This window comes from Gigantopelta aegis, chromosome 3 (genome assembly GCF_016097555.1).
Source record: "Gigantopelta aegis isolate Gae_Host chromosome 3, Gae_host_genome, whole genome shotgun sequence".
In the NCBI taxonomy this organism is placed as follows: domain Eukaryota; kingdom Metazoa; phylum Mollusca; class Gastropoda; order Neomphalida; family Peltospiridae; genus Gigantopelta; species Gigantopelta aegis.
Window position 1 is genome coordinate 26,578,566 of NC_054701.1, and position 15,247 is coordinate 26,593,812.

General features: G+C 35.4%; 1 protein-coding gene across 1 annotated transcript; it reads left to right on the forward strand.

Annotated features, from left to right (window-relative positions):
* Positions 1–77: 77 nt before the first annotated feature.
* LOC121367780 (lysine-specific demethylase RSBN1L-like) lies at positions 78–14,972 on the forward strand. Its single transcript, XM_041492147.1, has 5 exons — positions 78–636; positions 4,828–6,154; positions 7,006–7,176; positions 8,675–8,783; positions 10,175–14,972. Exons 1-5 carry the CDS (start codon positions 78–80, stop codon positions 10,589–10,591), a joined length of 2,583 nt encoding a protein of 860 aa, XP_041348081.1. The 3' UTR covers positions 10,592–14,972.
* Positions 14,973–15,247: the final 275 nt, after the last annotated feature.

Genomic DNA, 15,247 nt, shown 5'->3' on the forward strand with positions numbered 1-15,247 from the left:
TCCGGTGTTTTTCACCCAATCACTAGCAGTCTTATTGTAGAAAGGAATCCTTCTTTTCAGGTCAAGGCAAAACAAAGATGGCGGAGAAAGAGTCGTACGAAGCACGACTTGAGAGTTCAAATGATAATATTTTTGAAATATTGCAAAAAGAAGCAGCGATAACACCTGACAGTATAAGCACTAAGGACAAAAAGGTAGCTGACACAATTGAAAATATTATTGATTTTGGAAGAGATCAACTTGGATATCGGAATTTGCCAGGTTCACATTCGCAGTGTTTGCCTGCAACAACTAATGACAATGATGAAATTGAAGGTTCACTTGATGATACATCTCCTAATTCAAAAAGACCAAAGTTAATAATATCTTCTCCAAACTCTGTAATTACAGCTGATGCTTGTGTGAGTCCAGAGAATAGCAAGAGGAGGCGAATTCAGCACGATTATAGACGTTTGTCCAGCTCCGGTTATGTTGATGATTATGAAGCAGGAAAAGCACAGATATTCAACACTGAAGATCCTTCTGTAATAGTAGCCCCAAATGTTTCTCCACGTTTGAAAGTCAACAGTACCTCACCAAAAGCAAAATCTCCGAATATGCCATTTAATATGGTTAAAAGTCCACCTTTAACAGATGGTAAGGGGAAAAAGAACTCATGACACATGTCCATTACATAAACTTACAACCTGTTAATAGTATAAATTATAATACTGAAGAAATTTGTTAGGCTACCTCCCGCTATTGTTAATATTATTTAAGATTATTCACTGTCGGTTATTGACGTAACAGAAGAAATCGGTAATGTTCTTGGGGTACCAGACATTTCGCCCCCAAGCCAGTTCGCTCCAGGTCTCTTTGCCCCCAGTCAGTTCACCCCCAAATAGTATGTCAGTTCGCCCCCCATAAATATACCACTGTGTCCATATGATTCGTGAATGTGTGGTCTGGACCCGTCTGTGTGTGCCAAGCTTCCTCTAGTGCAACCCTATATGTATAAAAGTGATCTTTTTAGTTTTATATGTTAATTAAACTGGTGATTATATCATTGGTGCCAGGACTGACTCATATCCGTCAAATCGTGGAAAGACAAAATCCCTCCCCTCTCAGAAAAGAAACGCACACACACACACATACACTAAAGAAACATTACAATAATTGTTTAAAAGTAACAAATAATTGGGAGTTGGGGGCAACTGACTAAAAGTTTGGGGGCGAATTGGTACATGGGGCGAACTGCCGTGGGGGAAAAATGTCGTGGATTCATGTTCTTGCATAATCATCCATTCGCAACAATTTATATTAAGAATTCTAAACAATTGCGAAACAAACACAGCTCATTTATATTACATATGCTCTAATTTTTAAATTGCATCATTTACGGGCACTGCAGACTGACGTCACAAGTCGCAGAATATGAAAGATGAACAAACAATGGTACAAGCAAAAATACAGGACCAAAGGTTGAAATGAAGTATTTTTTAGGGGGTCATGGCAAGTGTTGATTTCAGTTTAGCAACACAAAAAAGTCATATTCACTTTGTACCATCCATTTTGTTTAATACTGCCAGGTCATTTCGTACCATAATAACATTGTAAAAAGTCATTTCGTACCCTAGTTATTTTGTACCAGTATATAGCAAGCGAATTGACCATATCATAAAAGCAGTTGTACTGCATAATTTTTGTCACAAAGATGCAATGATTTTTAAAAACTATTTTGACAGTTGAAAATTCAGAACCCGCTATTGTGCATCAAAAGTTACATATAGTTATTGACATCCATAATACCCATCAACTGAACATTATTCAGTCTTCTATGTTGCAACCAAAATGCTTGCCAATGTGACCAAAATGTTGACTGATTGAATTTATTATCGTCGCCGTCTGGTGACTGACTCCCAAAAACGTCTAAGTATTAAATTATTTGCCATGTGCGTTCAGAGTCCTAACAGTGATATCAAATGAAATTTGTTGACATCATTGTGCAGTCGGAACACTTTGTTATTTACGAAGTTGTCCGTTTGATCACTGTGAATTCCGTATTAATTTTCGGTACCGTTCGGAACTCATTGTTGATTTTAGTGATTTGGCGAAAACAATCCAGATACTTGCAAAAACAATCCAAATATTTCGATTGATGTGTTATTTTAATGCAGACAACCATTTGGAATCTCTCAATTGATATCGATTTCTGGATCATGTATGTAATAAAGATGTTCCGAATACTGTATTGTACTATACATAACCGATTCACTATGGCACATTACTGGTGGTTGCATTCGATTGAAGAACAAGAGTACAAAATCAAGTAAAGGTTGCTCACTCACTGTTCATACTATACATACCGGTATTGTAATCAAACGTGCAAAATGGAGACTGATATTTAAACAATGCATTACAAAAAGAGCATTTCAAAAGTTACGTAACGTTCTTTGATGTGCGATGCATTACAAACGTTATGGGGGAGAGGAGGGGTTGTTTGTCCAGATTTACTTAACGACAACGTCTTTAAAACAAAGTGATTTTTTTTAAAGCATAAACTAAATACCGGCAACCATTCATGGTCATATTTTCTGTTAGATGATTTTTTTATCAATTGTTTATTTAAAATAATAAATTCAAAAACAAAAAAATGCAAACCGAATAATGTTCGTTAAATTGCATAACTCTGGCAGTGAAAAGTGGAGGGGGTGACAAAGTGTTACATAATTTTAAAAGGGATGGTGGTTTTAATGTTACAAAATGTTATGTGGAGCAGGGTAAAAAATAAACCTGCCAAAGTTTCCACTATGTAATTATTGAACAGACACAAGTGTTGGGTTTGATCTGCTAACCCATTATGCATGTTGCTACAATTGTTCAAATCGAATGCAGCCCCAGTTAGCGGGGTGTGTGTGTGGGTTTTTTTCTTGCTGTGTAGACCTATGTATGCGCTGTTTCCGCCCACCATATAGAAGCACAGTGAAAACTTTCTAAGCGGCATAATGTTAAAATATTACAATTCTTTAAGAAAATGAAAATCTAAAACTTCAAATGCTAATCAAGAAGACGAGACAGGTGAAACAAGTAGCTTAGTACTGAAGAGTCAAATGAATTAAGGCCAATCTGAGAAATCTGCAGCTGAAACCGAAACAGAGCCAGCCAAAAAACTTACAAAATTTCATGAAACTTCGCTTTCAGTTTCTGTGGTTTCAACATGATGATAATACTGATACAATGCACTATACCTGTTGAAGAAAAATTAGCAAGCATATTGCTGGCATAAATCAAATGAGGGGAGACAGGTTTTTTTTGTATACCCACAAAATAATAATTTAGTTAAACGGTAGGATACGTAGGAAAAAAATAATAGCAGTCATGTGAGGCATATAATTATAATTGTAGTCCCTCCCACCTCCCTCGTACGATCAATTCTGAAATGGACCTCATTTCAAATTCATGATTGAGTGAAAACTAAACAATTTCACTGTTTCAAACTATTTATTTAATCCAGCAGCATAAGTCATGTATAATGTTATGATGGTTACAACACATGCATAAATGATACAAAAAGAGTAGTGTGGCCAGTAATATTTTAAGCTTGGCGGGTAAAATTTTTTTGTCCACTAGTCAAAGAAGAGTAAGTTATAAAACCGAGTGTAGAACACTGTTATTTCCATTTTACCTGACCAGAGCCTCATTTGGTAATTACTACTAACTGCCAATTTCTACGGGTTGTCATTACTTACGTCAATCAATGTAGTGCTCAATGTCCTGGTTATTAATCTAACTGTCAAAAACAACATAATGGACCAAGAAAATATATTATTTAGGCTATTAGGCCATCTTTTAAAAAATTTGACTTGTTTCTTTTTTGTTAACAGTTACTATTTTCAAGTAGTCACACGTAAAAATCCAAGAACTAAAACAATATGGCATAACGAAAAAAACAAGTTATATATGTGTATACAGTCAGACCTATGTTTGCATCTTACAGAGGTTTATAATGTAATGTTATTTTGTAAAAGCCACGACCTGGATGATGTCATGTCTGACTTTTAAATGTATGGTATGAAATTACTTACAGTTATGGTACGAAATGACCAAGATACGAAATGACTAGGGTACGAAATGACTAGGGTATGAATTTAAACTTTACACAATAGTACGAAATTACTTTTTGCGATTGTAAGAAATTACCAGGTACGAAACAATTAAATTAGGTACAAACTGACTATGGTACAAATGGACTAGCAGCCAAAAGAAATTAGGGCACCATGTGACCAAGTGAAATGTTTTCTTCAAAAGAGGAGCAAATCTTTTAAGCACCAGGCATGGTCCACAAACATGACATCACTAGTTGTTGCATAATGTCATCATATAGAGTTCAATAAACATTAGTGAAGTGTCATAAATTAAGTTTATTGTTCAGACATTAAAGTGCTCATAAATTATTCATATTTTCCCACTTCAGTCACACAGTGTGCCCTCGTGTAGTTCAGAATGTTAACTTCAAACCCAGATGCTGTTTGAAATTCTCATTTGCAGCAAATGTGTTATATGGTAAACCATTGCACATTCTGAAATAAAAAGTTGCAAAGTTCAGAAGGTAACTAAGTTTGAGATGATTGAAATAAAAATTAAAAAAATCTCATAACTGACCAATCCCGTGATCTGATTTTCAGTTGTAGGATTTTGAAATGTATTGAATTAAGAATTGTGAAGTAACAAAGAATGGTATATTTATCAGTTTTTTTCTTCTAAATCTAAGTACTACTGTAGTACTTATTTTTAAAAAGCAAACATTTTGTAAAATATACTTATTGTCATTATTATTATTATTTTTAGGTGACACACGTCATGTTGTTAAAAAGGAAAAACAAGACTTGAAAACATCACCAAAAGATTTGAATGAGAGAGCTGTGGATGATGCAGAAGAGCAACCAGCTGTTGGTCACAACTCTCACCAGTTGTCACAGAATCCAGCAGAGACAAACAACGCTGCATCACCACGGAAATCAAGAATTGTGAAAACCGACATTGCTGTGTCCAGTTCAAAGATACCGTATCAGAATGGATGCCTTCATTCTGAGCAGAAGGCAAACGGTGGAATTGAAGGCAGGTCCAATGAGAGAGTCCCTTTAGAGAAGATCGGTGTAAAGGGAATTTCTACTGCTGATCAGCTTCCATCCAAGGTTGATATTAATGCCAGCAGTTTAAGAATCAATTCTCCAAGAACACCGACAAAAAAGCGAATCGTCAGCAATTGTGGGGTTCAGGTTAACTTGCGTCGCAGAACAGAAAACAAAGGATCGCAGACGTCAAGCCAGGTTTTGTTTCCACATGGTGTGTACCACAAGTTTGATTCAGGATCTCAGAATTATGCACCAGAAGCCCACAGCCACAAATCTCAAGTTCACACACAGTCACAAGCAACACAGACTGCTGATGTTCAGTCCACTACTCCAATTAAAGTCCGACACCACACGTCCAAATTTGATGTCTCATCTATACCATTTTATCCCAATTCTGATGATCGAATTCATAACTTTAAAAGCCAAGAAAAAACTGATTTTGTGTCAAAATATAGCAAGTATATTCATATTGACAAACACCCTAACGGGGGTTCTGTCGTGGTGCATTCTTACCAGGACGAGTTGTGCGATCTTTCTCCGGAAGAAATGGAAGAGTTTGTGCAGGGATATTTTGATATTGTGTATGGGGAGGAGACTGAGGGCGTCTCAGACTGTGTGATGGGCATTGTTCATGGAGCAGCTAAATATTTACCCGATTTCATTGACTATTTTGGTGAGTGTTACCCCAACATGCTTGTCAAGGCAGGCATGCTGGGAAGGTCTGACGTAGATTCCACCTCGATGGGTGCCTACAAGAAACAGTTGCAAAACACATATCAAAATGGAACCTTCCGCACAGGGCCTCTGTTGCAAATTAGCCTGGTTGGGACGGTCCACGAAGAGGTTGGAGACTTTTTCCCAGAGTTTCTATCTCTGTTGGAGAAAGACCCATTCCTGAAGGCTACAATACCGTGGGGCACCTTGTCCACACTGCAGATCAGTCCTAGAGAAAGTAACGATGGGCCGATTCTGTGGGCCAGACCAGGAGAGCAGTTGATTCCAACTGCTGAGATGGCAAAATCCCCCATGAAGAGGAAAAGGTACGTTCTAAAACACTTATACTTTTCTTCTTACGTCAAATCAAACTGAAATTATTAAAGAAAAAACACTTTGGTAGAAGGATTGGACAGACTATAGGTCACCGCGACCTACGTTTCACGCATTACTGCATATTAATGGAAATCCGTGTCCGGGCCATATCTTTCTTATTAATTCATATAGGATCATCAAACCTTGCATTCAAATACAACTTGGGATGATGGTGTATCACATACCATAACTAGGTCACTGCGTCCTACTTTTCACACATTGCACATTAATCAAATCATAAAACCTTGCATAAAACTTCACTAATAGTAATACAAGTACAACTTGGGATGGCGGAGTGTTGCAAACCATAACTAGGTTACTGCGATCTACTTTAGTAGGTCATCATGTACATCACTAGTTCTCATTTTAAATGATGTTATACAACGAGAATAATACCGTAGTGATGACTGGTAGTAAGAATGGGTTTAATCTCACCATGATTCATTAATGTCTGCTAGAACATGTAGATCTGCCGTACTCCTAAACAGCAACTGAGGTTGTGTGTTCAGAAGAATATTCTTTTATTCTTATAGGATATAACACAGGGTGAGCAAAACATTTCGCCATAATTGTGTATTAAACTTAAAAAATTGCAGAAATTGTCAGTTATTTTCTTTAAAATGTCAATTATTACATGAAATTATTTCGCCAAACTAAACTAAAATTTGCCGACTGCTTTCAAAATTTGCATTTGGCGAATTTGGTAAGTGCCAGAGCTAGGTCTGTAATGTATGTAAATAATCCTTCTGAATGGTAACACCTGCATGCATTGTATGATTCTATTTCTTTGTCTTTGTTTCAGGGGTGCCAATGAATTGAAAAACTTGCAATATTTGCCACGTGCCTTAGAACCAAGAGAGATATTGATTGAAGACCGCACCCGTTGTCATGCGGATCATGTGGGCCATGGCTTCGATCGTGTCACTACAGCAGCAGTCGGTGTTCTGAAGGCAGTGCATTATGGAGATACAAAGTAAGTATGTACATTATGTGTACGTAACAGTTTATATTGATTTATTATTCCACATTCATAAAATGTGAAACAAAGCCTCGTTATTTTTATATCGGATAATAGAAATGAAATGCTCTATAATATTTATCACAGATGTTTGAGAATTGAAACTTGTGTAAATATGTATGGGTTACCCAAAAACAAATTCAGGTCACTTAAATTTTGTGTTTGGATTTAACCTGTAATGACTATATAAATGACAGAGTATGACAAATATTTTGCAAAGTCACTAGCCACGGGGCTAGTGGGTTTGTGAAAACCACTAGCCCACCAAGATAAAGCACTAGCCCAAATTCCTGATCAATTATAACTGGATTTTTATACAATTTTTTGTAACATTACACATTTACGAGTATAACAGTAAAATAAAACAAACACTTAAATCATGTTGTAACTTTCAGTTTTTTGTCGTGTTGTACATTTGTTTTTTTGGTCAAGTGTGATCCATCGTCATTCGCGTTTTCGCGTTTGCCCTCCCCCAGGGGAAAAATAATTGAGCAAACTCATGGTTGATATCTAAACCCACTATCAAAATAATTAAATTTAAATGAGGGTACGACAGTGTGACACACAGTAATAGTGGGTTATACATTGCATGTGCGTTACCATTAAAGTAAATTGTTTTCCTGATTGCCGATAACCACATGTCAGCGAAGTGTAAAATTAGAAAACAACAGGTAAATAAAACAAACACTGAAATTCAAAGCATGACGGGATTTACTTGATTGAGATTAACCTGTCGTCGCAATTGGTTATTTCCAAGTTCTTAAGTGCGAGATTTCCAAGTTCATATGTGCGAGATTTCCAAGTTCATATGTGCGAGATTAACTACCACGTGACGTGTCCAACCAATCAAAACATGCATGTCATTAAACTTATTTCCTGTGCCAGAAACTTGAAAGGGAAAAGTAAACAATGCATGCTGTAACTGGCGATGTAGAGATAGCATGTTACTGCAGTTTGCAGACCTAGTTCAAGTGGATTATCATTATATACTGATTGCGTTGTTGATATTATTCGATGACAAACGTCACAATCAAATTTATTAAACGAAATTTCAGCCGAGAGAAAAACAAAAAACCACAAAAAACCCACGATCGAGCGATAAGGAGGGGGTTCTCACTAGCCCGAACTAAAAACCACTAGCCACGGGCATCGGGCTAGCGAATTTGTCGAACTCTGTAAATGATATCCTAAATTTAAAGTGTGACCAAAAAATCACTTACTGAAAACAAGACTTGCATGAGCAACGTGCAAACAAAACTATTGTTCTCGAAGTTTTCAAAAGCCTGTATCATTCTGGAATAAAAACGGATCAAACCTTTTATTTTGGTGAGTGCTCAATATTCACTGTAAACCATAGGGTGGCTCATTTTGAAAATATTTGTCTCTTATGTTCAGAAGGCTTGATTTGGTTTTAATATTGTGTGTACTAAGTTTGAATTGTTTTTCATTGCAGACCGGGATATAATCGTATTGTGAAGGAAGTTGTTTGTTTTCATGCTGGGGACTTCCTCACCCTCACTCAGAAACTTCAGCTTGATCTTCACGAACCTCCCGTCTCACAGGTGCATTTCAACTAAAACGTATCATCATTTCTCCCACCCCTAGCCATGCAAGACAGGCGTATTCCATGACGTCAGCCGATGCGGAATAAATCGGTCTTGCGTGATCGCGTGACTTTTACTGTTTGAGCTGATATTAACATTGGGTGACGTCACGTAAACAGAAAAGTAATGCAACAAATGCTTTCTATATTTCGTAAAGACGAGGAAGCCTGCTGTCATAATGAAATTATACTATCATTTTCGATTTATACTTTTAGTATTAACCATTTTTGGATACGATCTTTTCAATGGTTATGATTATTTTATTGTAAGATTAAAAAAATGTAGGTTTTTTATGTTTTCCAAAATTGCTTGTTTTTCATCTACAGGATGGGAGAAATATAATCCTCCATTATGTATCCATGTGGGACAGGGCTATTCCATCCTCGGGAACATAATATGATGTCAGGGACTCTGCAAGCCTTGTCCCTGACAACAAATTATGTACCCTCGGGTGGAATAGCCCTGTCCCACATGGACACATATGAAGGATTCTTTTATTCATATTCCACTCATCACCAGAGAACATCATATAAACTTAATTAAAGAGGCTGAAAAAAGTTCCTGGTTTGGGTTAATTTTTCAAGATCACTAGCTTCCAAAGTAGGTGAATTGCTTTTGCTTTTTGGGTTCACAGTTATATATTTGGTTATGTATCAGACCTCTTGGCAAAAATTAAACTCATCTGACATAGAACCATCATGTGTCTATTAAATAAAAGGTTTAATGATTAAAATTCAAACTTCCACCAACAAACTCAACACGGAGCATATTATTATCGTCAACTGCACTAATTCTGGTATCTCTCTCATCAATTGTGATGCACTGGTTGGAACGAGAAAAACTCCAAGCAGTTGAATGGATCCACTAAGGTAGTTTGATCCTGTGATGCAAGCACCTCAGGCAAGCACTCAACTGACTGAGCTAAATTCCACCCACCTCTAAACCAGATACAATCTGCTATCAGTTCCTCAAATTGACCACAATTTTTTGCCATTGTAAAGTGAAAGTACTTGCTAAAAATCACTTTATGAACTCAAAATGTTCATTTATTTTGTGCAGAAAAGTGAAAAAGTAAATTGATCAAAATCTCAATCAAAGTTAATTCCAGTTTTATTATTATTTCATACCAGTAGTTTTTATTTCTGGCCAGTAGTGTGCAGAATGGCAGGAAATAAGAACTGATTAATGTACTGCATTCGATATACAGAATATCGCCTTACACAGCATTGTGTGAGATATCTTGCCTGAGGTATTCTAAAAATGAAAAATAACCTGTAAAGGATTCAGAAACATTTTTCAATGCCTGAGTTTGACTCCTGATTTACATTATTTTGTTACTGCCGTTTCAGTGTGTCACTTGGGTAGAAGATGCCAAATTGAACCAGCTGGCCAGGGAAGGCATACGCTATGCAAAGATTTCTCTGAGTCACGATGATATCTACTTCATTCCGCGCAACATCATCCACCAGTTCAAGACGGTATCGGCCGTCTCCAGCATCGCTTGGCACATCCGCTTGAAGCAGTATTACCCAGAGATCCATGCTCCCAGCTCCGAAAACTCTGACACGGAGAACACAAATAACAACAACAACAGCAGCAGCAGCATTAGCCCCAAGCACGAAGCCAGTGTTGAAGTGAGTATGCAGGTCGAAGAACCGGCTGTTGTAGATGCTGTTGTAAAGACTGATGATGTCGTCAAGGTGAAAACGGAGGAAGAGATTTCAAAAGTGAATGAAGTAGACACAGATCTGACAGAACAGAGGTAGCATGTTACAGTGTTAAGATGATGCGTCAGTAGGACAGTTTTTATCACACTTCATGAGGCCATCCTTTTGTATAGAAAAGATGAGAGAGGGGTTGGTATAACATGGGCATCTATTTTGTTTAGAAGGACTGTATATTTTAAAGAGATTGCCCTGAGTTTGTTGCCATTGTAATATGTTTCCGATTAATAGAGCATTTTAAGTGACTAAAATTGCATATTAAATACATTTTCTTGTTTAAAACATCTATGTATGTATAACTAATGTGTTTCTGTCTTGATGTTTGTAATAGTCCAGCAATCCCTACAGTTAAGAAAATGTCCACAGCAGAAAAAAATGTCACTGAAAACAAAACCTGAATATAGTGCCATGGAGAACTAAAATCACAGCATTGCAGATTGCCGTGGGCAATTTGGGGATTGTCCATATGATTTTTACTTGACAATAATTTTGTACATATGAAACAAAATTTAAATTAGAAAGTAAATAAAGTCTGAGCTTTCAGGGCTATAGATTGCATCAAAGTTGAGGTGATAAACGATGTGCTCAAAATACATACGTGCCTGAAATAATCACGCCCAAATTAAGTACAAAGATGCTGACTGCAAAAGATTGCACCTCAAAACCACTGAAATGTTCAGTTTAATTAAATTAAAATGATATCTCTACAGCACCTGTTAATTACAGTATTGAACTGAACTGACCTTCCTGCTCTCAGTAAAGACAAAAGTGAGATCTAATGTCCTGGCTGTTATAAATATATTAGGCTGAACAGAAGCACACCAGCTTTATACAGACACTTATATTCTAAAAAAACCTGTGTAATATGTAATTTAAATCTTTGAAAAATATCTGTTAGTTGGAAGTATCTTACAATGGCAACAAACTCAGGACAGTCCCCATAAACTTTTATTATTATTTTAAATTTAATATATTGAGGCACTGGTGGTTAAAATGTATATATATTATCAACATCGTAATAAGATTTTTCATAGATTTCTCAGGTTTATATTCGATTGACCTGATAGTTTACCCAACTGTTTGTTTCTGTTTTCTGGATCTTATTTGTCTTGAACGCATTATGATATATATTTATTTATATATCTGTTACCTAGTCTGACCAATTAAGGTATATGGTATTAAAAACAAATTTATACAATTTAAGCTTGACAAAATACATTTTTGACAGTTTGACAAATTACAATAAAACTGAAAGAAAATATTATGGTTGTTGAAATCACTTTTTGGTGAATTCTTTACAAAATGTATGGCCAAATTCATCTTTAGCATATACTTGGCATTTGCAAGTAAGAGCTTAAACCCAACCCTTTGTTGATATGTAGTATTGTTACCAAACAGTGATTATTTCTCCTACTATACACTTGATAGCATCCATACATGGCATCTAAGACATTTGAGAGGTATTTTTACTGTTAATGAATATATTGTAAAGTAAAATCTGTTATGTTGTATCAACATATCTGTTTACAATTCAGTGAAATTCCCTCCGAGCCAAAATGTAAGACTATATATATATATATATATATATATATATATATATGTGAATGTTTTTCATAGTTTAATGTTATTGAAATCCATTAAATTAACTAAACTTGGAGATTTAACTTATTTGCGTAAGTGTCCAGTTTAAGGGTATTATGTATTGTAAGAAAGAACAGATCTGTTCAGAATATGAACAATGTATAGATCTTTGACAGGGCTAGTTCTAGAAGAGTAGATAATAGGGCCAAATTATCTTTGAAACTTCCAAAATTGCAGAAACCCAGTTATTTTTCATCAACATATCAATCATTACAGAACTAGCCATGAATTTTTTGTTGTTGAGGTGAGCCATTAATTGCTCCCCTAAATTAGATTGATTGTAGGGCTCTACTGAAGATGATACCATATTGAGCATTGATATTTAATACTTTTGTAGTACTGGTACTATTTTCTTTTTTGAACTATCCCTGAATTTTTTGTTGTTGAGGAGAGCGATTAATTGCTCCCCTAAATTAGATTGTAGGGATCTATTGAATATGTTACCATATTGAGCATTGGTATTTAATACTTTTGTAGTACTGGTACTATTTTTCTTAAAAATTACATGTAAGGGGAGCTAAAAATTGCTGTCCTTGAACTAATCTTACGAGAGTGATGAGGAGCTAAAGTGATAGAACCACTTAAATGGAGAGGTCTGCAATTCATGAAATTGTTTTATCAAATTAACATAAAATTAGCCTAAAAATTAGCCAAAATTTGCAAATCGCAGAGCTGGTCTAGCTGATTAAAGCTATGTTAAGAAAAGATATTACGTTATTAAACACTGAAATCACATACAACAACCATTCCTTCTCTACTGACTTGCAGGGAACATTTTGTTCTCAAAATCTTGATTAGCGATATTTTTAGTCATTTGAAAATCGATTAGCTGTTAAATGTTTTAAAATTTTGTAGTGATGTCTCAAATTTACGTAGCGAGATACTGAACATGTTCCCTGCCTTGATTCAGGAAGAACATGACTCTGTGGGTGAGGGTACTGAGTACTTTGAATAAAGCTAGTAATGTCATATCAAACTTTCTCATTTTAGCTATCATGAAGTGTTATTTTTGCATTCTGTATCTTTGTGTATATTTACTCATTTTTTTGTCATTGAGTGTAAATTTAATGGATATAATCTCACATTCATCAGCAATTTGGTTTCCAAAAGATATCGCTTATTGCAAGACCTATCTTAGAATATATCTTAGAATTTTAATTTTTATATCATTTATATTTTAAAAATATAAGTACCAGTAGTTGGTCAGTATAATAAAACTGCTTAATTTATACAGTTTTATTAGCTAATGTATTTGCCAACTGCTTAACAAGTTCAAAATAATTGTGAATATTTACAGTTGATCAGTTTCTTTACACATATTTGTAAAATAGTTATGTTTTGATAGAAGCTCTAACAAACACAAATGTCTTACATTGATAAGTTTCATTAACTCTGTGATCTATATAAAGATTGTCTATTGTGTATCAAAAGTTCTTGGTTCAAGTTTCAGCTTTTCTTTTCTCTTGGTTTACATTTATTATTTAACTGCAGTAATTAAAGTATGTACCTAAAATCTGACATTAAATGCAAGAATCATTGTAGCTTATTTAAAGGAATATTTTAATAGTCTGCGTTGCATTGTCAAGTTCATATTAATTTAGTTTATTTGTTGTGTTATTTTAATGATCGGAGTTGCATTTTCAAGTTCATATGAATTTAGTTTGTCTATTGTAATATTAACCACTGTGAAAATGTGTTGTTGCAGAGCTGTGATAGTCATTTAAAAATACTACATCCTTCATAAAATATTGTCTTGTTATGAACTGACCCACAGTGTAAGCAATGTATTGTTCTGACCATTCTGTGACTTGTATTTTAAAAATACAAATTATATGCATGCACTTTATTGGGAAAAATGAAGAAATGTGTTGGCTCAATAATTGTTTGGGCAATTTGTTTGAGTCAGTCGGCTATAAACAGAAATAAATGTTCTTAAGTTTGGCCGTGTACTAGTCTGTTATACACAGATGTTGAATATTCACATTTAGTAGGAAGTACATTTAAATTCATCCAACATGGCACTTATTAGTCCCCTACTGGTCCAATTGGAGGGGACTATAGGTTTTGTCTTTGTCCTTTTGCCGAATTGTCTGTCTGTCAGTTTTCATGACTTTTTTTTTTTTTTTTTTTTTTTTTTTATTATTAACAATGCCTCGATAATGAGTTACAATTTTGTGTATTGGTTTATCATGTACAGTTACAGATTGTTTCACTTGCATGTGGATTTACTCATTATGACAGTATGGCCAGATCAAGTGTGACTCGTGGGAATTTATTCAAGAATCATAACTCTTGTCAAATATGGAATTTATCCATGTTTGACAGAGTTATGGCCCTTGACCGTAGGTATGTGAGGCCGGGTAGGGGACATATATTGCTTTAGCAGTACTCTCAGAATGCTTGTTTATGTTACTCATATAACCTACATATATGATATATTTGAATTTGTTACTATACTTGTTACATGTTATTTATCTTCACAATGCTTGCACTGCCATTGCCTGCTTAATTTCTCTTTTTAATAGAAATATACTTTGAACTAAAATTGAACTATGCATAAAACCAAAAACTAAGATTAACAGGGGTGCAGAAAGTACTCACCCAGTCACCAAATTAAAGTAGAAATTCTGACGGATGAGTTTTAAAAATGGAACTATAACTCTGATGGGCGATGTCTCTTTTTCTGACTGACTAATTTTAATATATATATATCAGTGTTCTCGCTGGGTGAAAATTAAAGGAGAGCGGCCGCTCGGCACCACATCCTTCAAACCCCCCCCCCCCCCCCCCCCCCCCAAAAAAAAAACCCCAATAAACGAAAAGCAAAAAAACAAACAAACAAAAACAAGGGGGGGAGGGGAGTAGTTTGGTTACCATATTTTTGTGTGTTGGTAGACTTTGTGAAAAGACATACTCCTTATTTTGCCTACAAAAAAGTGCAAAAAGTGTTATAAAAAAAAAAGACTCGTCTTTTAATTGAACCGAAGACGATATCGGTCTGACATTCACAGGCAGTTCCGGTTTTGCTGGACCGATCAAAGTTTTAATATTATTTTT

Coding starts and splice junctions, on each gene's coding strand:
- LOC121367780 (XM_041492147.1), top strand. CDS start 78: ATGGCGGAGAAAGAGTCGTACGAAGCACGACTTGAGAGTTCAAATGAT. Junction 637..4,827: donor AAGTCCACCTTTAACAGATG/GTAAGGGGAAAA, acceptor TATTATTTTTAG/GTGACACACGTCATGTTGTT. Junction 6,155..7,005: donor TCCCCCATGAAGAGGAAAAG/GTACGTTCTAAA, acceptor TCTTTGTTTCAG/GGGTGCCAATGAATTGAAAA.